Raw genomic sequence first — 22749 nt, 5'->3', positions numbered from 1 at the left:
TCCACCCCCACCGACCCCGAGGGTGTCTCCCGGAAAACTCTCCGTTACCTGTCACATCCGGCCGCTCTCCTGTAGGATGCAGTGTGGGCGGGGGAGGGCGTGTCTGTGGTAATCACGCCCCTCATCCCGGTCAAGTTCAAGTATTTAAAGTTTTACTGGGCGCGCGCCCTCGCCTCAGGGAGACGCACCGCTCACTGTAAACGGCGGGCATCCCGGAGCAGGTCTGCAGAGCGATGTGGTTCATGGATAACCAAGGTGCCTCGAAAGGAGGAAGTCGTGTCGCCTGGAACTGACCCCTGAACCCTCATCAGCTTGGAATGGGCATGAAAGTGGCAACGTTCTTATCCCAGATCAGCTTCCAGCTTTTCAGCTTTCATCCCTAGAGCAAACATCACGAAAGGTACCAGTCTGTCTGTCATGAAACTGAGGCTCAGTAAGGCAGTCAGGAGCTAGATGGGATCTAAATGTGCGTGCCCTCGGGGCCCTCCCACCACTGGGGGCTCTGAGTGGGGGGAACCCAGTGGCGACTTCTCTTTGGGCTGCTTTGGTATTGTTTCACTGATTATGTCTCTGTGAATCTCCATGGGGTCACACAGTGGATGCCAGCATGGACACACCGGTGCACCTTGTGTAGCTACATCTTCACGCTGCCATCAATCAGTTCACACGAACTCACTGGCAGTCTCCACATCCGGAAGTGTCTCCCACTGATGTCGCGTGCTCTCACATACAAACCCCCCTTCACATAGGCGTTCACCTACAAACATCCACGTCCCACAAGATGGCACATCTAGGTTCCTTTTTCTATAGTAAGCCCAGCCCTGTGCAAGAAGAAGCTCTGGACCTCAGTGGATGGGGGTGTGGCCTTCACAACCTGTGACTTGGGGTCTGGTCTTCCTTTCCAGCTGTGGTCATCAGCACCTTTGGAAATCAGGTTCCAGGTACCTAAGTCTCCATGCTCCCCCTAGAACCATAGGGGACTACAGATGGCCCTTGATCTCTGGGCAAAGCTTACAACAGTCTGATTGGTTTGCACAGGAGCAGTGAGACTCTCCTACATGTGAGTGTGCAAGGAATGCATATGAGTGTGGGCCAGTGTGCTGAGTTACAAAGTCCTTGCTTGGGCTGCCGTAACTAATTACCAAAACCTGATTGGCTTAAAACAGCAGACATTCTCTCATGATTCTGGTGGCCAGAAGTTCAAAATCAAGCATGGACGAGCTCCAGCTTCCATGAGGGAATCAAGCAGAACTGTTCTTCACGGGGCTCAGAAGGTAGGTCAGGCTCCACATCTTCAAGCTTCTGTGGTGTCTGACAAGGCTAACACTCTCCAGCCCAATGGTTCTCAACCTTCCTAAGGCTGCTACCTTTTAATATAGTTTCTCATGACTTGACCCCCCCAACCATAAAGTAATTTTCTTTACTACTTCATAAACTGTGAATGAGTCATAACATAAATATCTGTTTTCTGATGGTCTTAGGTGACTCCTGAGAAAAGGGTGTTAGATGTCCCAAAGAGGTAGTGACCCAAGGTTAAGGACCACTGCCCCAGCCTCTATGTGACTTCATGGTTTTCTCTCCTGTGTGCAGCCCTCCTGTAGGCCTGCAATCACAGCCCAGGAGAGGCAAAGACGAGATGATCCCTGGGGCTCAGTGGCCCACCTAGAAGAAATGAACTGTGTCTTCAGTGAGAGCCATTGAGGAAGATCTGACATCAACCTCTGACCTCCACATAAACGTCGTGCACACATGTATGTGCACACACACCTGAACATGCCCCAAAGAAACACCAGCTAACATTCTCAGTGTCACCTATGTGCGGTTTAGTCTTCATCATTTCTGTGCCTGACACAGGAAAGTAAGTGACAGGGGGTCAGTTGGACTGGCCGACCCGAGGTCACACAGCTTGTGAGTGGTAGGTTTGGAACTGAGCTCAAGCCTGACACCCCAGAGTTGTTCCTCAAGGGACAGCCCAGTCTCCAGCAGTGTACCTCCTTTCAGATGTGAGCTCACTGGATAACAGGGAGCCCAAAGAACAGGACTGTCAGGACCCACTTCCTCTGCAGGGACCTCTGGCGCCAAGGCCAAGGCAGCCTGACAAGAAGGTGTTTAAAGTTTCACACTTGTCTTGGTTTCTCTGGAAGCCACCGCCATCCAGACAGAGACCTGCGTACTCATCTCAGAGTTCATTGTTGCCCTGCCTGCCCGTTTTCCGCCACGAGTCCCAGAATGCCCAGCTCTCCAGATGGCCACTATGCCTTACCTGACTGAATTTCGTGGTTTATAGTTTGCAGGCTCAATGGGTCCATTTATCCCTTTAGATTCCCCCTCCCCGAGCACCATTCCTCCATGCACACAGTGTCCCCATCCTCCCGCCCCAGTTCGGGCTCAGTCACTAAGAGGATCAGCTGCAGGAACGTCGCAGGAAGCAGGAAGTGTGTGTAGGCATGTGTGTGTGTGCGTGTGTGTGTGTGTGTGTGTGTGTGTGTGTGTGTGTGCGTGTGCGTGTGCGTGTGCGTGTGTGTGTGTGTAGGCATGTGTGTGTGCATGCATGTGCGTGCGTGTGTGTGTGTGTGTGTGTGTGTGTGTGTGTAGGCATGTGCACATATGCGGAGGTGCCCTCAGAGCTGGAACTGCAAGTCGTTGAGAGCTGCCTAATGTGGGTGTGCTGGGAACCAAACTCGAGTCCTCTCTTATTTATTACTACTGCATGGGGGTGTGCACAGGCACAGCCGTGGAGGTCAATGGACAGCTTTGCGGAGCTGGATTTCTCTTTACATCTTGATGCAGATTCTGGGACATCAGGTTCTTGTAGCCAGCGCCTTGACACGGTGGTCCACTTCGCCGCCCCTCGAGTCTAGTCTTTGAAAGACGTGTGCTCTGTGTCTAGATTCATCTTTGCACACATGGATGTGCAACTGCCCTTTCCACTCTCATTGACAAGATCCGCCTTTACTCCGCTGTATTGCCTCGATTTTCTTTTCAAAGGGGCTGACAGTGTCTCTGGGCTCTCTGTTCTGTTTCACGTGACTCTTGACTCTTCCGCCAGTGCCACAGTGTCTTGATGACTGGAATCTTCATGGTAACTTTTTAAAACGTCCTATCCTGATACTTATTTAGTTTACTTCACAAGCGTCTTTCCTGCATGTGGATTTATATGCTACACGCATGCAATACCCATGGAGGCCAGAAGATGGCGCTGGATCCCCCTGGAACTGGAGATACAGAGGGTTGCGAGCCATCAGCACCGAACCCAGGTCCTGTGCAAGAGCAACCGGTGCTCATAGCCAGTGAGCCATCTCCCCAACCACCTCGTTCCACCACGCTCCTTCATGTACTTTCTTTTCTTCTTGCTTCTTTGTAACCCACCTCAGGGTGAAGAACAGCAGTAATCTGTATAAGCACAGATATTTAGACATATAGGTTCCTCACTAGGGCCTGTGCTTCCTGAGCCATGTGGCCTTGGGGGCAGGATTACAGTCCGTGCTGGCTGGGTTCTAAGGTCAATTTGACACAAGCTAGAGTCATCTTAGAGGAGGAGAGCCCGTTGGGAAAATGGGAGCCTCCATAAGACTGGTGAGTAGGTATGCCTGAAGGGCATTTCCTTAATTAGTGATTGATGTCGTGGGACGCAGTACACTATGGGTGGGGCCACCCCTACGCTGGTGGCCCTGGGTGCTATACGAAAGCAGGATGAGCAAGCCATGAGGTACAGACTGGTCATCAACCCTCCTCTGCCCTGTGATCAGCTCCTACCACAGGCTGCTGCCCCGACTCTTCTAGGTGCTGGTCTGTTACCTGGATGTATAAGCAAAATAAACCCTTTGCTCCAAAATTTGCTTTTGGTCATGGTGTTTCATCGCAGCAATAGGAACCCTAAGTAAGACACTACCAGACATGAATTCCCTTCTGAGGTCAGGCCTCAGATTCAATTAGAAAGTGGTTGGTTATCCCCACGACGGCCAGGCTCCTATTGTACCAGCGAATGCATCTTATCCGACACATCGGTACTGCAGCGGTGGTACTCGCCACGAGATAATGCCATGGAGGGTACCCAGCCCACTAGCCTGTGTCTGTTAATTGGGGAATTTGTATTCCGGTTATTATCAGAAAGTGTGTTGGTTGATTTTGTTGTATGTGTCTGTGGGGGAGCCCTTACTTCTCTTGCTAAGTATTGTTCTACTGTGGTTTCTTCTTTCTTGGGGCCTTCTGGACGGATTTGAATGAGTTTTCTCTCTAAAAAAGTCCTTCCAGTGTCTTGCACAGAACTAGCTTAGTGGGATCAGGTTTATTTAGTTTAGTTTTAATCATGGCAAGTTTCTTATTTTTCCCTCTGTAATGTGCAGTGGAAAACTTACGGGTTCTTTGGAAGGTCAGTTGTGTCAGAGGATGTTCTGTTAGGGCAGACTCGTGAAGGAGCATTTCACTGATGCAGACACAGGAGAGAGGATGTTCTGCTAAAGCAAGCACATGAAAGGACACGTGATGAAGGATTCTTTGCTGATGACGAACATGTATTGGTCCAACTTACAATGCATAGTTGAGCTGCATTTGTCAGGACTCCATAGAGAGGAACACTAGAAATCTTTTGGTGTTTTGTGGCTTTTATCGCTTCCTGCGACTCTGTCTGATGGGCAGAGTGATGTCAGCTGAGACAGACCTACTTGCTGAGGCAAGACTCCTGGAGGACACCTGATGTTTGGAGGGTATAAATAGGACTGAATAGACGGTGACGGACGTTGAGCTTGGCTTGTTTACAAAGCTAAATGTTTGTTGGTTTTGTGTCTTCCTTGATCTTTGTTTCACTGAGAGAGACACATCTGAGAACTTTTCCTAATGTCCCTTGTGGTCCCTCCTGCTGACTCGTGCCAATTTGGCTGTCTCTGCTAGGTAGTGCCACCACTGCTGATTTCATGTTTGCTGTCTGGACTCTACAGACCTGGACTGCTGGTGTATCCATGCAGGGTTTGCAAGTGGATGGAGCTGCTCACTAACCTGTGAAATGAACTGCCAGTTTCCAGACAATGCAGACAGGAGTTGCTCCAAAGAACTTTTCTATACAGGTCCACTATCCTTTCTTTTCCACTACCTCTGGTAGGTAGCTACCACAGGAGGTTAAAGCCTTAAAGCTTTAAAAAAAAATTAAAGTTACAATAATGACAGATAGTTTTGTTGCTACCTTTCAGAGGTTGAAATATATCATTCCAAGCAGCCCGTCCGTTGACGTTTCAGAGAGAAAATCCAATGGCCTGTCTTTGTGATGTGACCTGATGTTTCCAACCTCATGTGTTCAATATAGTGTCTTTGTTCTCCATGTGTGGCATTTGATTTCAGGATGCTGGGGGGGGGGGGCTCTTTTCTGGTCCTGTCTGCCTGGTGTCTATCCCTGGGAGATTTTCCCAACTCAGGGAAAGTGTTATGGTTATTTTGACAATGTTTTGTATGTGTCTTTTGAACAAGATTCTTTCTTCTAAGCCCATAACCTGTATAGTTAGTCTTTTTGTAGTATCACACACATCTTAGATTCTTACTGGTACCTTATTATTATTTTAGGTTTGTCCTTGTTAGATTGCTCTGCCTCTCCACTGTCTGAGGAACTGTCTCCTCTCCTTAACCCCTCTGTTGCTGACGCCTCCTACATAGTTTTCCCCCTAGCACTTCAGAGTTTTAGCCTTGATCTCTCTTTGTTGAACTCCTCCTTCATATCATCCGTCACCTCTTTTATCTCAGTCTTTGAACATCTGTATCATTATTTTGAGTTCTCTGTCTGGGAGTTCCTATAACTCACTCTTGCTAGACGGCATTGCTCTAGGGTTAGCTCTGTTGTTTGGTTTTAGAGGACTTAGAGTGTCTTGCTGTCTCCTGTTGCTTATGGTACTGTGTTGGAATTTACACTAATGGCATTAGTTCATTATTTATTTTATTTTTCATGTAATTTTTCTTTACTTTTTTTTTTTTTTACCATATTTATTATATTCTTTCCATTGAAGTGTTTGCAGTGTTCACGTGGAACTTGGATGTGACAGTGTTGAGCACGTGGTTTAGAAGATACCTGCTCGCTCCAGGAGCTCAGGGTGTCTGGTGTAAGCTCTGTTGGAGTCTCTGACTAGATTAACTCAGAGAGCAACCAGAGCTGTTGGCTCCCCACTAAGCAAATGCCACACCGACCAGTTAATCCCAGAGGCGTCTCTGACCTCAATAACAGTTGGAGAATAAAGAGCCAAGGACTGTGTGGAGTACTCTCTGATTTTAGTGAATAAGATTGGGAAGGGGAAGCAAGTAGGGTGTCTGATGGTAAAGACTGAGGATTAAAGAGACCTTGAAAAATGGAGGTAAGAAAAGTAGGGAGAGGGGAACCAGCACCCCCAGATCCTAGAGATGGTTAAAGCTATATGCAAGGATATAGTTAAGTAGTAAGATGACTGGCTGGACAGATCGCTGGTTCAGAGCACCAGCTGCTCTCCTACAGGATCCAGGTTCGGTTCCCAGCACCCACATGGTGGCTCACAACCATCTGTAACTCTACTTCCAGAGGATCCAAGGTCCTCTTCTGGCCTCTGCAGGCATCAGGCCCGCAAGAGGTGCATAGATGTACATGCAGGCAAAACACCCATACTCATAAGAATTAAAGAGTAAGGCCAGATGTGATGGCACATGTCTTTAATTCTAGCACTTGGGAGGCAGAAGGAGGTGGATCTCTGCGTTCAAGGCCAGCCTGGTCTACAGAGTGAGTTCCAGTACAACCAGGGAGAGAGAGGGGTGGGGAAAGAGAGAGAGAGAGACCTTGTCTCTAAAACCAAAATAAGTAGCTAGATAGATGCTAGACAGACAGACAGACAGATAGACAAAAAGATGGAGCTGGAAAGATGATTTTGCAGTTATGAGCACTGACTGCTCTTGCAGAGAACCCAAGTTCTGTTCCCAGCACCCACATTGGGCAGTTCACAACCACATGTAACTCCAGTTCCAGGAAAGCTGATACTCTCTCTCTTTGGTCTCCTTGGGCACTGCACTTGGGTACACATCACACACACACACATACACACACACACACACACACAGTTTTTTTTAATAAAAAGAAGGAATAAGAATGAGAGATGATGGAGAAATATGAGAAGAGAGATGAGGCGTGGCCTCCATGAGTAGGGTCCTAACAGACAGACAGACATGGACAGATATAGAAACATAGACAAAAGTAGCTGGAGACATCTGTGCAGGAGTGGAGATTGAACAAGAGAAAAGAGGGCACAGAAGATACACAAGGTGTGACATCAGCACACCTGGGCTGACCTGACAGGTGAAGCTTCCAGCTCCCCCCATCCCACCCTACCCCAACTCTAGTAGGTTTTAGTGGTCCTCTGTGGCAGAGGGGAGAACAGGAGGCCCTGGTCTCTGGATTCTGGGGTGTAAGGGGAGTATTCTAAGCCCGTTCTTGGTTCTGTGGGACTTCCGCCGTCTACAGTAGGACTTCCAGTTCCTGCCAAGCCCAGAGAATGTGGGGAGCCCACATTTTAAAAATGTATAACAGTTTCCGTGGGGCGGTAAATAAACGTCATTAGTGTCTTTGTTGTTTGTCTGACAGCTTTTCATTATTTGTGTTATTTTGAGGCAGAAGCTCGTGTAGCCCAGAGTGGGTTTACATTTACTGTATAGCTAAGGATGACCCCACTTCTACCTCCTGAAAGCTGGGACTGCAGGTGTGTGCCACCAGGCTTAGCTCAGTAGTCTGGTCCCCCCTCCCTTCTTCTCTCTGTGGGATGAGTCCATTTCATTCTAACCCAGGCCCCATGTGTTACTGTCAAGTCTTTAGGGCTACCTATTTTTTATCCGTGTCTAGAGAGAAATTCTGTCCTAGAATTCCCAAGAAAAGTGCTAAATTTTACTTTCTGAACCCATTCCAGTGTTGTAAAGTGACCACAGTATTCTCCCACTTAAAAAGATGTTTTATTTTTATGTGTATACGTGTTTCTACTGCATGTATACATGTGCACCACTGTGTGCAGGCCTACGGAGACCACGACAAGGCATCAGGTCCCCAGGAACTGGAGTTGCAGATGGTTGTGAGCTGCCATGTGGGTGCAGGGAACAGAGCCTGGGTCCTCAGGAAGAGCAAGGAGAGCTCTAACCACTGAGGAGCCATGCTTCCTCTTTCAGTAGCAACTTTATTGAGATACACTCCATGCATGGTCGAACTCATTCATTTACAAGGGAATTTAGCAAGCTTTGCTTTTTTTTTTTTTTTAAATAGGTGTGCTGAATTATGTGGCTGCTACCACAATCAGTAGAACATCTCTTCCCTCCCCACCCCCTGCCCCCAAAGAGATGACCCATCTCATGAAACAAGCAATCATTCACTCAGAGGTCCTGAGTCCAAGCTCACCTGAGTCTGTTTCTGTAACTATACTAAAGGTGGCTTTACATCCCGGGGGCTGAGTGGACAGGATGCTGAAAAGGAAAGCCTCGAGTTTTCTGGGTGTGGTGGTACACTTTAGTCCTAGGACTCTGGAGGCAGAGGCAAGTAGAGCTCTGAGAGTTTGAGGCAGTCTGGTCTACAGAGTGAGTTCAAGGACAGCCAGGGCTACACAGAGAAACCCTGTCTCAAAAAAAAAAAAAAAAAAAAAGTATCTCACTACAACAACAGACTATGGAAAAGGATACAGGTTTTGGAAACCTGCCCTTGGCAGAGGGAACAAGCTATGAAGCTATGCAGAGACAACCCATAAAAGGTCATAGAAGTTGAAATGCAGAAGGGAACCCCTGTGTAGAGACACACGGCAAAACCCACATGGCCCCCACTTTTACAGCTTCTTTTTATTGATTTGTTTGTTTGTTTGTTTTTTGAGACAGGGTTTCTCTGTGTAGCCCTGGCTGTCCTGGAACTCACTCTGTAGACCAGGCTGGCTGTTGAATTTTTACATATTTTATGTGTATGTGTATATGTGTATGTTTATGTGTATGTGTGTGTGTGATTTCCTGTGTGCTCGCATGTGTTCATGAAGGTAGCGGTCAGATGACGGCTTGCTGCAGTTGGTTCTGTCCTTTCACCATGAGTCCCAAAGACTGAACTCAACCTCATGCTTGGAAATGCCCCACTGAGCCGCCTCCATGGCCCTGACGGTTCTTGCTGATGTTCTTCAGTGCTGTTAGATGTATCAGGTTCAGAGCCACCCCAGCTTTCATGACTTGGCCCTGCTCCCATTAGTGTTCGCTATGTGCCACTTCTGTGTGCCACCATTCCTGGAGAGGCGTGAATAAACAGCCCCTCACCCAGATAGGGAGTCAAAATCCAGATGCCACCAACATCTGGCTTGGTGGGCCAGTGAGTTGTATTGGGGACTACTTACAGAAGCAGAAATGACTCAAAAGACAGCCACATCACTTAAGTACACCCAAGCATGGATGACAGCTCACAAAGCTGGGAATTTGGAACTCACTGCACAGCCTGCAGGCAGCACAGCAGGTTGGAGTGTCCTTTGCAGGTAGCAATGCTGGTCTCTGCCTCTTCCAGGCAACTCCACTGGTCTCATTCTCTCATACACAACTCACTGTTCTGACAGTAACTCTCAGTGCTCTTTACTGCTTATATACTGCGTTGGGATGGGGAGGGGCAGGGCATAGTAGATCTGGTCAGTTTCAGGAACTTCCTTAGCAATTTGAGTTGTTTCCTTTCTGAGCTTAATAAGTTTCCCTGTAGGACGGGCTGTCTCAGCTCCCTTTAGGACAGCCTGTTATGTCAGCTCCTTGTGTCTTGAAGAGCTTCTCCATTTGGTGGAAAACTTTAAACTGGAGGAATTGGCTGTACAACAGCCAAGGGCTGTAATGGCAAGCCTGGCCACCTCAGACCCTTGCAGTTCTGAGACCCTTGCAGTTCTGCAGTGCTTATCACACAGTACTCAGTACTTCTTGCACAGTCCTGCAGTGCCCATCCCACTTTCCCTCCACCACTGCCCGGCAAGACACTCCCTTCTGATGCGAAGCATCCACTCGTCCTTGCTTTTAACACAGCTTTACTCACTGGGTGTAGGTAGCAGCCTCATACTCTTTGTAAGCCCCGTGTGTATCTCCTCCCTGCTCCCAAGTGTTCTTCTGATAGATGCCTGTCTAATTATTAGTCCAGTTCCAGATGGACGGGCATTCTGGTTATGTCCAGCCCTTTGCAATCGTATCTGTTTGCCAACCAAATCTTAGCTCCCGTTCTTGAATCCACCAGCAAAAGAAGCTCCTACTGGATGCCCCTCAGAAAACCTCAGACAACAAACAGAACACTTTTAACCTCTGAATGCTTCCAAAGTCCCCTCCCGGGAGACTGTCCCATGGGACCAGCAGAGGCCATTTTCGATTCAGAGAGCAGTTGAAGTCTCTGAGGATGGGTGGGTGTGGGAAGAGCTCTTTGAAGGCTTAGCTCACTGCCCACTTAGATCCTACAAATCACACAGATACCTTCTATTCCCGGAATGATCAGGCTATCCCTACCCAGAGCCACTGAACTTACGCTCCCCTGTCCTAGAATGCACCCTCATTCTCTAGTAGCTGACTCTTTTCTTTCTCTTTTTCATTTGGGGCCTTTCCAGATAGCATTGTCCCAAACCATTTCAACCCCATCCCTGGACTTTATTTTGCTTTGTTTTTGCCATACTGGCACAGGAGCCTGGGACCTTGTGCATGTTAGGTAAGCCAGTACCCTGCCACTAAGCCCCCGCCCCAGCCCGGGCTTCTTTATTGCATCTAGTGCTACCTGACATTTTTTCCCCATGTTTTCTGGTGCATTTCCTGCCTCTCTGCCCTGCTTTGCTCTGTCTTGCCCACTGCAGTATTTTTAGCATCCAGTAATCACACAGAGCATAGTTCATGTCCCAGTTAGGGTTCCTATGGCTGTGATAAAACACCATGACCCAAAGCTACTTGGCGAGGAGGGTTTGTTTCAGCTTACAGTTGACAGTCCATCATGAAGGGAAGGGAAGGCAGGAACTCAAAAAGCAGGAACCTGGAGGCAGGAGCTGAAGCAGAGGCCGTGGTGGAGTGCCACTTACCAGCTTGCTCCCCGGGGTTTGCTCAGCCTGCTTTTATTACAGCCTCCAGGATGACGTGACACCACCCACAGTGGGCTGACCTCCCACATCAGTCACCAATCAAGAAAATGTCCCCACAGGCTTGCCTATAGGAAAGACTAAAGGAAGCAGCTTGTGTCAAGTTTACAAAACCATCACTGTTGCTTTGATTTTTTAAAAACTTGGCCTTTAATAAGAGTCTTTAAATGTATTCATCTCTCTTCTAGCCCACCCCCCACCAGACAGTGGAAAAGAAAGGTTCTTAGGATAGGAGGGAAATGGACCTGTTTAGAAACTGTTCTTAGGAGCACATCTCATCTGCGTTGTCAGGAAGTTTGCAGTTCAGGTCACAGGATTTAGTGGCGGCAGCTCAATCCGTTTGTGAATACTTTACGAATGTATCAGTAGTCTAGTTTAGTAGTGTCAGGAAGCAAGCAGGAATCAGCAGTGGTGACGTGGACCTAGTAGAATAGTCAGGCCTCAGCCAAATCGGCACGAGTCAGCAGGAGTGAGCAAGGCGGACAGGGATGCCCAGAGTTCTTTGTGTCTCTCTCAACGAAGTGAAGGTCAGCCCAGATGTGAGACCACACAAAGCTAGCTATGCAAGCAAGCTCCGTCACTGTTCACCGAGTCCTATTTATACTTCCTCCAAGCATCTTGTGTCCTCCACAGGGTTTTGTCTCACCGTGTGTCTTGCCTCACACTACGCGAGTCTGTCTTAACAAAATTCTACACAAGTCTGTATCAGCTGACATCACTCTGCAAAAGTGGCAAAAAGCCACCAGAACATCACCAGAATTTTTTTGGTGCATTTGTCTCTATAGAGTCACGACAAACTGAGCTCAACTGTGTTATGTAAGGCAAACCAATACATGTGTATCGTTGCCGGAGTCCTTCATCGCCTGTCCATGCAGCACAGTCCATAAACTTTATTATTTCCCACAGAATGGGGGGGATAAATCTCTCTTCTAACATGTACAGTATATACTTCTTACATATATTATCTGCTTCCTTATTTAGACTGTCCTTCCAGAAGGGCAGAGGTCTTGATTGGGTCCTGACTTTTTTTTCATAAGAGACAAGGTCTTTGTTGGCCAGGCTGGCCCTGAACTCCTCAGTTCAGATCTTCCTCCTTTAGCCTCTCCCCAAGTACCTGGGCTTACAGATGCATAAAGCTATGCCCAGTATCAAATGCTCAGAATGGCATAGGGTGTGCAGTAAGTGCTGGATAAAGACTTATTCGATGGATGAGTAAACCAATGAGGATCATGATAACCCCACAACATCCTCCAGGGCTGGCAGGTTGTGCCTTCAAGGAAAAAAACCCGTTAAAGAGTATTTCTGTCCCCTGAGTATGCGCTCAGGCCTGTTCCAGATGCAGAGCATCCAGCACTCAGAACCTGGGGCCAGGTAGGAGCTAGATATGTTGGAAGGTGCTGAAGCTGCGGGTTCAGGCCGGTCCCCTGGTCGCTCCGCCCAAGAGACACCTACAACCCCTTGACACTGAAGCTCCACCCCCATCCTAGGGGATCCGCCCACTTTAGCCTCTCATAGTGACCCGCCCACTTCTAAAGATCCTCCCACCCTGGATGTCCCACCTGAGGCTCCACCTCACTAGGGAGGTTCCTCTTGCCCCGGAAGCTCCGCCTCATCCTCGAGGCTCTGTTCCCACCCCCAGGATAGCCCGCCCACTTTCCCTGAGGCTCCGCCCCACTAGGGAGGCTCTTTCAGCCTACTTCTCCGGAGGCGTTTTGCTGAAGACTCCGCCTCTCTCCGCTTTCCCCGAGGCCCCTCCCTACCCAGGATGCCCCTCCCACCTTCTCGGAGGCCCCGCCCACCAGGAGGCCTTGCCGGCTCCTTCTCGGAGGCCCCGCCCTACCCAGGATGTCCCGCCCACTCCCGTGAAACCCCTCCCCCGGCGCCGCCCGCCTGTCAGCGGGCAGCTGGGCTAGGCTCCGACCTTGTAGCGGCGCAGCGCCGGCTCCGAGCAGAGCTGTAGCCAGCGTGGGCTCGGTGAGAGGCAGGATCCTGTGTCCCTGCGTCTCGGCCACGGAGCGTCACCCTCTGACGACTCACCTGGTGGCAGGTGGCAGGTAAGGGCCGCCCCCAGCTCTGCGGAGCTCGCAACGGGAATTCGGCAGTTTTTTGACCCTTCTGCGACGCGGTGTGTAGGTACCTTGCGGGAGCGTTTGGAGGAGACCCTGGAGGCCTGTGGCCCGGCATGGAGCCGGTGGCGACCTGTGAGGGCTGCGAGTGCCAGGCCTGGCCTGGGCCAAGCCTTCTCTGCCATCAAGAGGGCCTGTGTGGTCCCAGGGGGTTCCTCCTCGCCTGCCTGAGTTAATTGAGATAGCTGCAAGCGTGCCTGACACTTCCCTGCCCTCCGCCCCACCCCCTGGAGATGGGTGGCTTCCATGCCCCTGCTGCAGATGGCTTGGGGACAGGTGTCAGGACACCCTTGGTTTGCCACCAGGTTCCCTGAGGCCACCTGGCGTCGTCCTATGGAGTGCCAGTCACACCAGTGGGATGTGGTGGCCGGAGCAAGGGCGGGAGTCAGGATGGAGCCATGTGGACCCAGCCTGGGTGTGTCATGTTCTCCAGAGACCCCCACAGCAACAAGCCAGTCAGTGGCAGCTGAGAAGCTGAGAGCAGCAGCAACCGGCCTCTCCAGGGCTGGGCCCTCTGAGTGTCAAGCCTGCAGGGTGAGGGGTGAACCCGAGGCAGGACCTTTCTCTGCAGTTCCTAATTAGCCTGGGCACGCCTTTCCTCCTTTTCCTCCTCCTCCTCCCCCTTCCCCTCCTTTCCCTCCTCCTCTTCCTCCTCTTCCTCCTCTTCCTCCTCCTCTTCCTCCTCCTCCTCCTCCTCCTCCTCCTCCTCCTCCTCCTCCTCCTCCAACAGAGGGTAAAGTGTGGGGTTTCCCTCTAGCTGTAATAGGCATGGTGACTGAGAGCCTCCCAGGACTCTGGGTCACAGAGCTGGGAGGTACAGGCACCAGGGAAGACCCAAGGTGGGAGGCTGTTGTGATTATAAGTACCTCTCTCCTGGCTGTTTCTGACTACCCTTGCTTACAATGGACAACTGTAGGTACTCCAAGCTGTATCCCCTCCAAGGGGAAAAAAAAATAGAAGAACCCCTGCACTTGGGAGGTAGCTCAGTGGGAGAGTTCTTACCTAGCATGAGCAAGATCCCAAGTCCTGCCCCCAGCACCAATACAAAACACAACCCAGTGGGGCAGGGACCACTTGCCAGTCTTGTGCCTTGCCATAGCATTTGGGTCAAGGCAACTTGCCTTGCCTTCCTGGATCCTTTAGGCCCCTTAGCAAGGCCTGCGGCTCTCTCCAGCCACCATCTTGCCCTTGTCTCTTTGGGCTATTCGTGTCACCTGTGTGCCCACAATTTGTCCTCCAGTTCCACCTAGCTGTGTGTCCTCAGAGTCCGGGCACATGGGGGATAGGCGTGCTACCTTAGCCTCCCTGTCGTCAGCTTCTATCCCGAGGACGATGTGATTGTGGCTTCCCCCACTGCACTCTTCAGTCGCCTATCTGACAAGAGGAACCTGCCATCCCACCCCCGCCCCAGGATTAAAACCTGCCCTGCCCTGAGTTGGATTCTCATCTGTGGAAGCCTGGCTGTAGCTCTGGTGAGGCAGGGCACCTAGGTACTATGGGTGCTCTGCCTTGGATGACCCCGAGACAAGCCTTCCTACCTCCCTTCCCGGCTTCGTTTTTGTCACCTACAAAAGTGCTTCAGCTAGCCTCTGATGTTAGCCTCTGGAGTGTTCTTCCATGAGGACACAGGCACTCGGAGCTCTTAGGTGTGGGCACCTGGCTAACTCAGGCTGTTGGGGTTTCAGGAAGGAATCTCCCATGACTGACAGAAGGGAGGCTGGTTAGCTCCTGGCCTGCAGGCTAGCTCTCCATTTCTGGCTGATCTTCCTGTGTTACTCTTGGGCCTTGTCCCCTTCCTAGGGGCCATGGAACCCTGGCCCACCCCAGGAAGACAGTAGTTGGGTGCCTGGCAGGCACTTGCTTGGCAGGAGGCCTGGGATGGCGCTAGGCCAAGAGCTTCCCTTCTTGGGCTCTGAGTGGAGCTTCACCCACTCACACTCCCTGAGGCGTCTGCATTGCAGCAGACTGAGCCCAGGAGCTGCATTGGCAGCCCAGACCTCGCATGGATGGAGGAAGGCTGGGGCAAGGGAGCCTGCCTGTCTCACTCCTTCTTTCTGCCCTGACCCCACTTGGCCCTGGCTCCCTCTGGAAAGGCAGATGCTGACTAATCAAGCTATAACTCTGACACACTCAAATCTGCCCGGCAGTGTCTGGATGATAAATAAAAATAAAAAATAAAATAAAATTAAAAGAAACAACAAGCCCCCGAGGGTTGGGACCCCCCAACCCATGCCTCTTTCTTAACATCAGGGGGCATGTCCACCTGGAAGAGACTGTCATCAAGTATAGAGGCATGGAGCACAGACTTTGGAACGCTGGCTGTGTGACAGGGGGCGGGTCATTTGACCTCTCTATGCCTCGAGTGTCTAAACTGTAAAATTAGAATGTATTTCATGGGAGTCTGGCCGTGCCATGCTTATGTCCCCACCAGAGAATGCAGGCTCTTGCTGCTATCACTTCTGCTTCTTGCCTGAGCATCACTGACTACTTTTCTTAAAGGAGCAGCTCCTGTCAGTGTTGATTGTGATTGTACTCAGAAGTTACGTTGACCGCTCTGCCATTCACCAGCTGTGGGATGCTGGGTAAATTGTTCTCCAGGCCTCATTTTCGCCACTGGCTATGTGGAGATGATGACAGTGCAAACCTCACAGAGTCATCTTGAGGATAATCTAACATGTGAAAAGCAGGCGGTGCGGGGCTCGGCTCCTTTTATAAGCACTCAGTGCAGGTATTAGATGCCTGCTGTATGTCAGGCATGCAGTGCGCACAGGTGGAGGACCCTGGTGCTGGGGTCCTTCACACAGGGGCTTTTTTGGGTTTGGGCCCATGTTGGCTGAGTGACTGGAGCAGGTGACTTTGTCTTCCAGTGCCTCAGTTTCTCCAAGTGTCAATGGAGATGCAGACATACTGACCTCATGTAAAAGGTTAGATCCCTCAACAGTTCAAAGTCAGTTCCCATGGTGTGGGGTCCAGAGCAGCGGGGGAAAGGTGTCCCTCAGGACTGACTGTCCTGTCACTCGGTGCCTCCCCCTCCACACAGGGCTGGGAGCATTGTCCACTTTACAGATAGGACACCATCACTTCCTCTTAGGAAGATCTGGTCAGGAGTTGGTCAGTGCACAGGGTCAGCCCCAGCCAGGTCCTAAACTGACCCCAAACAAACTCCACCCCCAACCACAAGATGTGAGGGACACATCTGGTGTCCCTCAAACTCTGGGCTCTCCCAGGCCCTAGTGAGTCCTCAGGGACCCCTTGTGGGAGGAGCTTCAGTGGAGTGGACAGCAAAACCAAGAAAAATCAAGCTCTATAGCTAGGTGTCAGGGCCAACCTAGGCTGGATCTAAAGACTCTGGAAACTTCCAAGCAGACACAAAGGTCTCTGGGTTGTCATGGAACCCGAGAGTGTGAAATGTGAGCTGAGATATAGTGTTTGCCGTTGCTATCAGCAGCACTTAATGTGTGCCAGGGGTGCCTGGCCTGATATCTATAGTCACCAAACCTCATTGCCACCCTGTGCAGCCGGGACAGTGAAGACTCCAGGGCCATCTGTTGAGCTCTGCTAATCTCAGCGTCACCCTCTCAGTGGTGACAAAGTCCTCCATGTGACCCCTATCGCCCTCCCGATCCCCAGTCCTGAGTCCTTGCCTTCCTCAACTACCAAGGATACATTCATCCCTCAGGGCCCCGGCCTTCTCTTCTACCTGTCCAAAATGCTTTCCCCAGTGTATCCTTGGGGCCGATTCTTTCCTGTCTGTCTGTCTGTCTGTCTGTCTGTCTGTCTCTCTCTCTCTCTCTCTCTCTCTTTCTGTGTGTGTGTGTGTGTGTGTGTGTGTGTGTGTGTGTGTGTGTTGGACATTAAACCCAGGGCCTCACACATAGGCAAGCATTCTACCCCTGAGTTAACCGTATACTGTCTCTCCACTCTTAAATTTGACACTGGGTCTCACTTAGTCGCCCAGGCTGACTCCGAGCTTGCCAGCCTCTTGCCTTCTCCGGTGGCTAGAATCCCAGGCCTGAGTCACCAAGCCTCTCTCCCTCACCTCTTCTGAGTCTTCTGCACACGTGTCCTCCCCTGTTACCTCTCCTTCTCCTTTCACAGACTTCATTCTCGACAGTCATGACCAGTTGTCTCTTTCTTTTAAGAATGATATTTATTTTCTGTGTATGAGTATCTTGCCTACATGTGTGTGCACCACATGCATTCTGTGTCCAAGGAGGCCACAGGAGGATGTCGGAGCCCCTGGAATTGGCATTATAGATGGGTTGTAGTTATCATGTGGCTATTGGGAATCAAACCGGGTCCTTTGGGAGCAGCTGGTGCCCTTAACCAGTGCGTCCCCTTTTAATATTCCTCCTGTAGAGGGCAGCATCTTCGTAGGAGCAGGGATCTTTGCAGTCTGCTGGTTTTTGTTTCTCCTTGTTGTCCCGTGCTGTGTGTGTGTGTGTGTGTGTGTGTGTGTGTGTGTGTGCGCGCGCGCGCGCGCACGCCCGAGTGCGTTCATGTGTATCTGCATGCGTGCACACGAGTGAGCTTCAGAGGTTGACGTCAGCTGTCTCTCTCCATTGCCCTCCACCCTTTGATAACGATTATTTTTATTTACGGCTATTGTGTGTGTGCCTGTATGAGTTTATGTGCACCGCGTGCGTGCAGGAGCCCGTGGCATCCAGAGGGCATCATATCTCAGGGAGGGGGCGTTACAGGTGGTTGTGGGCCACCTGATGCAGGTGCTGGGTTCTCTCTGCAAGCGTAACAGTTAACAACGGCTCGGCTCGTAATGATTGAGCCGTCTCTGTAGCCCTCCACCTTACGTTTGGAGACAGGGTCTCTCACTGAACTTGGAGCTCATGGGATCTGGAGGTCAGTGAACTCCAGGGTCCACCTGTCTCTGACTCACACCCCACCCCCTGGGAATCATAGAGGAGTGCATTCTGTCTGGCTTTTGTGGGTCCTGGGGATTTAACTCAAATCCCCCTGCTTACACCGCAAGTGCTCTGCCCACTGAGCCGTTCATTTTCCCTAGACCCTGGTTTTTTTTTTTTGGTTTTTCGAGACAGGGTTTCTCTGTGTAGCCCTGGCTGTCCTGGAACTCACTCTGTAGACCAGGCTGGCCTCGAACTCAGAAATCTACCTGCCTCTGCCTCCCAAGTGCTGGGATTAAAGGCGTGAGCCACCACCGCCCGGCTAGACCCTGTTTTTATGGTTGTTTTTTGTTTTGTTTTTTAAGTGTCTTTCTCTCCCTGTAACCCAGGCTAACCTCAAACTTGAACTCAGTGAAGTCCCCCCTGCTTTACCTTCTGGAGTAGAGTGTGGGGATTAGAGGCCTAAATCACCACACCTGCCTCAGTTGTTTTTTTTTTTTTTTTTTTTTCATTGCTAAATCCCAAACACAAGGAACCGAGTCACACCTACAGCAGATGTTAAATAAACGTTCCTTGCATGAGAAGAACCTCCAACATCCCAGGAAATCACTATAATTACCAGACTCTCTCTCCGGGTGGTGCAGCCCTGATGCTTTCTGTTGTCCCACAGGTGTGGCCTTGCCCAGCTGTCAGTGATGGCCTTGCCCCGGTGAACCAAAGCCTGCCCCTATCCCCGGCCGGCCACCAGCCAGCAGGATGAGGCTGTGGAAGGCGGTAGTAGTGACGCTGGCCTTCGTGAGCATGGACGTCGGGGTGACCACGGCCATCTATGCCTTCAGCCACCTGGACCGCAGCCTACTGGAGGACATCCGACACTTTAACATCTTCGACTCGGTGCTGGACCTCTGGGCTGCCTGCCTGTACCGCAGCTGCCTGCTGCTGGGGGCTACCATCGGTGTGGCCAAGAACAGCGCTCTGGGGCCAAGGCGCCTGCGGGCCTCATGGCTCGTCATCACCCTCGTGTGCCTCTTCGTGGGCATCTATGCCATGGCCAAACTGCTCCTCTTCTCAGAGGTGCGCAGGCCCATCCGGGACCCATGGTTCTGGGCACTCTTCGTGTGGACCTACATCTCGCTGGCTGCCTCCTTCCTGCTGTGGGGGCTGCTTGCCACTGTGCGGCCGGAAGCCGAGGCCCTGGAGCCAGGGAATGAGGGCTTCCACGGGGAGGGTGGGGCCCCTGCTGAGCAGGCATCTGGAGCCACGCTACAGAAGCTGCTGTCCTATACAAAGCCCGACGTGGCCTTCCTAGTAGCTGCCTCCTTCTTCCTCATCGTAGCAGCTCTGGGTAAGTGGGGCCTTGGGTCCGACCATGCTGAGGCTTGGTCTCCAGGGACGCAGGGCAGGCTGCTGAGCAGACTCTTCCCTCTCTAGTGAGTGCTTCACACCTTCGGAGACCCAGAAGGAATGGGGACGGTGTCTTACCTTGTCAGCTCAGCATTTTAGAGACTGAGGCAGGAGGATTGTAGAGAGATTGTAGAGAGCCTGGGCAAGGAGTAGGTCTCTGTCTCAGAAATACAAAGGGGCTGGAGAGATGGCTCAGCGGTTAAGAGCACTGGCTGCCCTTCCAGAGGTTCTGAGTTCAATTCCCAGCAACCATCTGTAATGGGATCTGATGCCCTTTTCTGGTGTGTCTGAAGAGAAGACAGTGTGCTCATAAAAAAAAAAAAAAAAGGAAAGGAGAGGTGGAAAGGCAAAAGTTTAGCTAATTCTACCCAATTGCCCGAATTATCTGGCCCAGGGCTAACCAGAGAAGGTTACAGACTTCCATGTGGGCAGGAGACCTGTTTATTTCCTCATCTCATATGTACACACACATATGTGTTCTTGTGTGTACACAGAGGTCAGCGTGTATCATCCACCTTATTTTTTTTTATTTTTTTGGTTTTTCGAGACAGGGTTTCTCTGTATAGCCTTGGCTGTCCTGGTACTCACTTGGTAGACCAGGCTGGCCTCGAACTCAGAAATCCGCCTGCCTCTGCCTCCCAAGTGCTGGGTTTAAAGGCGTGCGCCACCTTATTTTTTTTTAATGATTTATTTATTTTATGTGCACTGGTGTTTTGTCCACATATATATCTTGTGTGAGGGTGTCAGATCTTGGAGTGACAGACAGTTGTGAGCTGCTATGTGGATGCTGGGAATTGAACCCAGGTCCTCTGCAAGAGCAGTCAGTGCTCTTAACCACTGAGCCATCTCTCCAGCCTTTATTTTTGAGACAGGATCTCTCACTGAACCTGGAACTCATTGATTGGCTAGAGAAGCTGTCAGCCACCCCCATGATCCTCCTGTCTGCACCTCCACAGCAGTGGGATTATAGCCACATGCTGTCACGCTCAACTTTTGCACATGGGGTGGGAGTGGGAGTGGGGGGTGGGGAATCTCCCTGAGCAAGCCTTTGTCCTCTCTTTTTGGTGTTTCCCAGCGTAGCTCCTAGGACGCCACTCCTCACCTGTGTATACTGTTTGGATTATTATTATTATTATTATTATTATTATTATTATTATTGTTTTTTTGAGACAGGGTTTCTCTGGGTAGCCCAGGCTGTCCTGGAACTCACTCTGTAGACCAGGCTGGCCTCGAACTCAGAAATCCGCCTGCCTCTGCCTCCCAAGTGCTGGGATTAAAGGCGTGCGCCACCACTGTCCAGCTGTTTGGATTCTTGCTTGTGTGTTTTTCTAAGGTCTCCTGGACACCCTCCCAACATTGCTTTCTCTGGCTGCATAGAATTCTACTGTGTGCTGTAGCACCGCTCTTTCCCCGTCTGTCTCCCGCCGCATGAGCTTGCCTCGTGTGACTGAATGGAGCTGAAGGGTGAAGCAGGTCTTGGTTTGAAAGTTAAGTGTGTGGTGCTGAAGGTCTGGTCCTCTCCTGAAGCATGTGCAGGAAGGAGGCATTGCAAGATTGAGACTCCATAGCTTGTCCCACTGGCAGGGCCTGGGGTCTCGGTGAGCTGTGTGACCTGGGATAAGTCTATCAACCTTTCTGTACTGTACTTCTCTCTTGTGGGGAATGGCAAGCATAAAGCTTGGTACATTGTGGTACCTGTCCCTGGGGGTGGTGACACAGAGTGTTCTCAAAGAAGGCCAGTGAACCTGAGCTGGCAGGTGCTACCACCTTTTCCTCCAAGATCCCTCTCCCCATCCCCCATCTCCTCAGTTCCTCCCTTTAGAGTTTCTGTGATATGAAGCAGTTGGTCTCTGTGTCTGTAAAGCTGGGATACAGTCCCCAATTCAATCAGCTGTGTGTAGCTGTGACAATGCCCAGGACAACAGCATGAAAGCGAGAGGTTAGCATGGCTCGTGGAATCTGGTTCCAGCTACGGTTGTCTGGGTTCATGGATACGGGGCCTATTGTGAGCCAGAACATCATGGCCAGAGTGTAGTAGGTCAAGGCTGCTCACTTCACAGTAGCCAGGAAGAAGAGAGACAGATCGATGAAGGGGGAGGGATGGAAAGAAAGGCATACCGGCCATCACTAAGCCCAGCCTCCTAACGTTTGCACCAAGTCCCACGAAGGGAGCTGTCCTCTATCGCACAAGCTTTTGAGGGGATGTAAAATTTAAGCCATAGTCCCCATGGTGTCGAGGGACAGGGAGGGCCAATGAGCTAAGAAGATAAAATGCCTCAGATAAATCTTGGCATGGGGAGCAGGTTAGCCTTGAGTGGCTGTGAGCTCCAGGCTGACCCGTTCTGTTTAACCAGCTTCTCCTGCACTTGTATCAAAGGCCTAGGCCCCTTCTTGGCTAGCCATCTTGGATTCATCTGACTGGCCTTTCTGTGCACCTCAGCCATTGTGCTGGTGATATTGCCAGGTCTGACTGAACCCCCGGTGCTGATCGCTGGAACCAGATGTCACTCCATGACCTTGTCCCTATGCCTGTGGTGGCCCTATGTTGCTGTGGCATGCTCAAGGGGCACAGATGACTACAGTGCCTCTAAGTTCAGCCCTCAGGGTTACATCAGGTCCAGAAGCACTGATGCTCAGCAAGCAAAGGCTCCGTTTCTTGCCCTGCAGTGGGTGTGGTGCTTGTGAGTGCTGAGAGAGACAAGCAGGGCACCAGCATAGGTGCAGAACAGGTGTGCGGTGCCATGACCGCAGTCTCTGCCGTCCACAAGTGTTCACCTCTGCTGGCCCCTGTCTGTGCCCCCATGACCTAAATGTTGAAAAGCCAGCCACTGAGTGAGGAAGTGTTTCAGCTATCTGAAACACACATATCCCCCGACTTCTGTGTGTGTGTGTTTATAGTGAGACAGGTTCTCACTATATAACACTGTCTGTCCTAGAGCTCTCTGTGTAGACCAGACTGGCCTTAAACTCACAGAACTTCTGCCTCCCCGAATGCTGAGATTAAAGGTGCCCCGGGCATCAGCCCTGTCTCTTATTGTAAAGATTCTTTTAAATTTTATTTTCTGAGACAGGGTCTTTTTATATAGTCCTGGATTTCTCAGTATTCTTCTATTTTTCTTAAATTATTTTCATGGCTAATTTGTTTTGTGTGTGAGTGTGTGTGTGTGTTTATTTTATATACGTGAGTACACTGTAGCTGTCTTCAGATGCACCAGAAGAGGGCATCGGACCCCATTACAGACAGTTGTGAGCCACCATGTGGTTGCTGGGAAT

The 22749-nt window shown here is 50.7% G+C and overlaps 1 protein-coding gene across 3 annotated transcripts in view; it reads left to right on the top strand.

The window, feature by feature from the left end:
* Positions 1 to 5: 5 nt before the first annotated feature.
* The window catches only part of Abcb9 (ATP binding cassette subfamily B member 9), a 47412-nt gene continuing 24668 nt past the window's right edge, over positions 6 to 22749 (top strand). The window contains exons 1-2 of one of the 3 annotated variants that reach the window (XM_076922881.1): positions 6 to 400; positions 18743 to 19417. In XM_076922881.1, coding sequence (XP_076778996.1) covers positions 18829 to 19417 — 589 coding nt within the window. In that variant the 5' untranslated portion in view covers positions 6 to 400; positions 18743 to 18828. Of the gene's footprint in view, positions 401 to 12920; positions 13142 to 18742; positions 19418 to 22749 lie in introns of those variants that run through there. The other 2 variants (XM_076922882.1, XM_076922883.1) reach the window with 2 other exon arrangements.

The sequence above is a fragment of the Arvicanthis niloticus genome, chromosome 24, assembly GCF_011762505.2.
Source record: "Arvicanthis niloticus isolate mArvNil1 chromosome 24, mArvNil1.pat.X, whole genome shotgun sequence".
Lineage (NCBI taxonomy): Eukaryota > Metazoa > Chordata > Mammalia > Rodentia > Muridae > Arvicanthis > Arvicanthis niloticus.
Note: the sequence above shows the minus strand (reverse complement) of the source record. Positions and strands in the feature narration are given on the sequence as shown.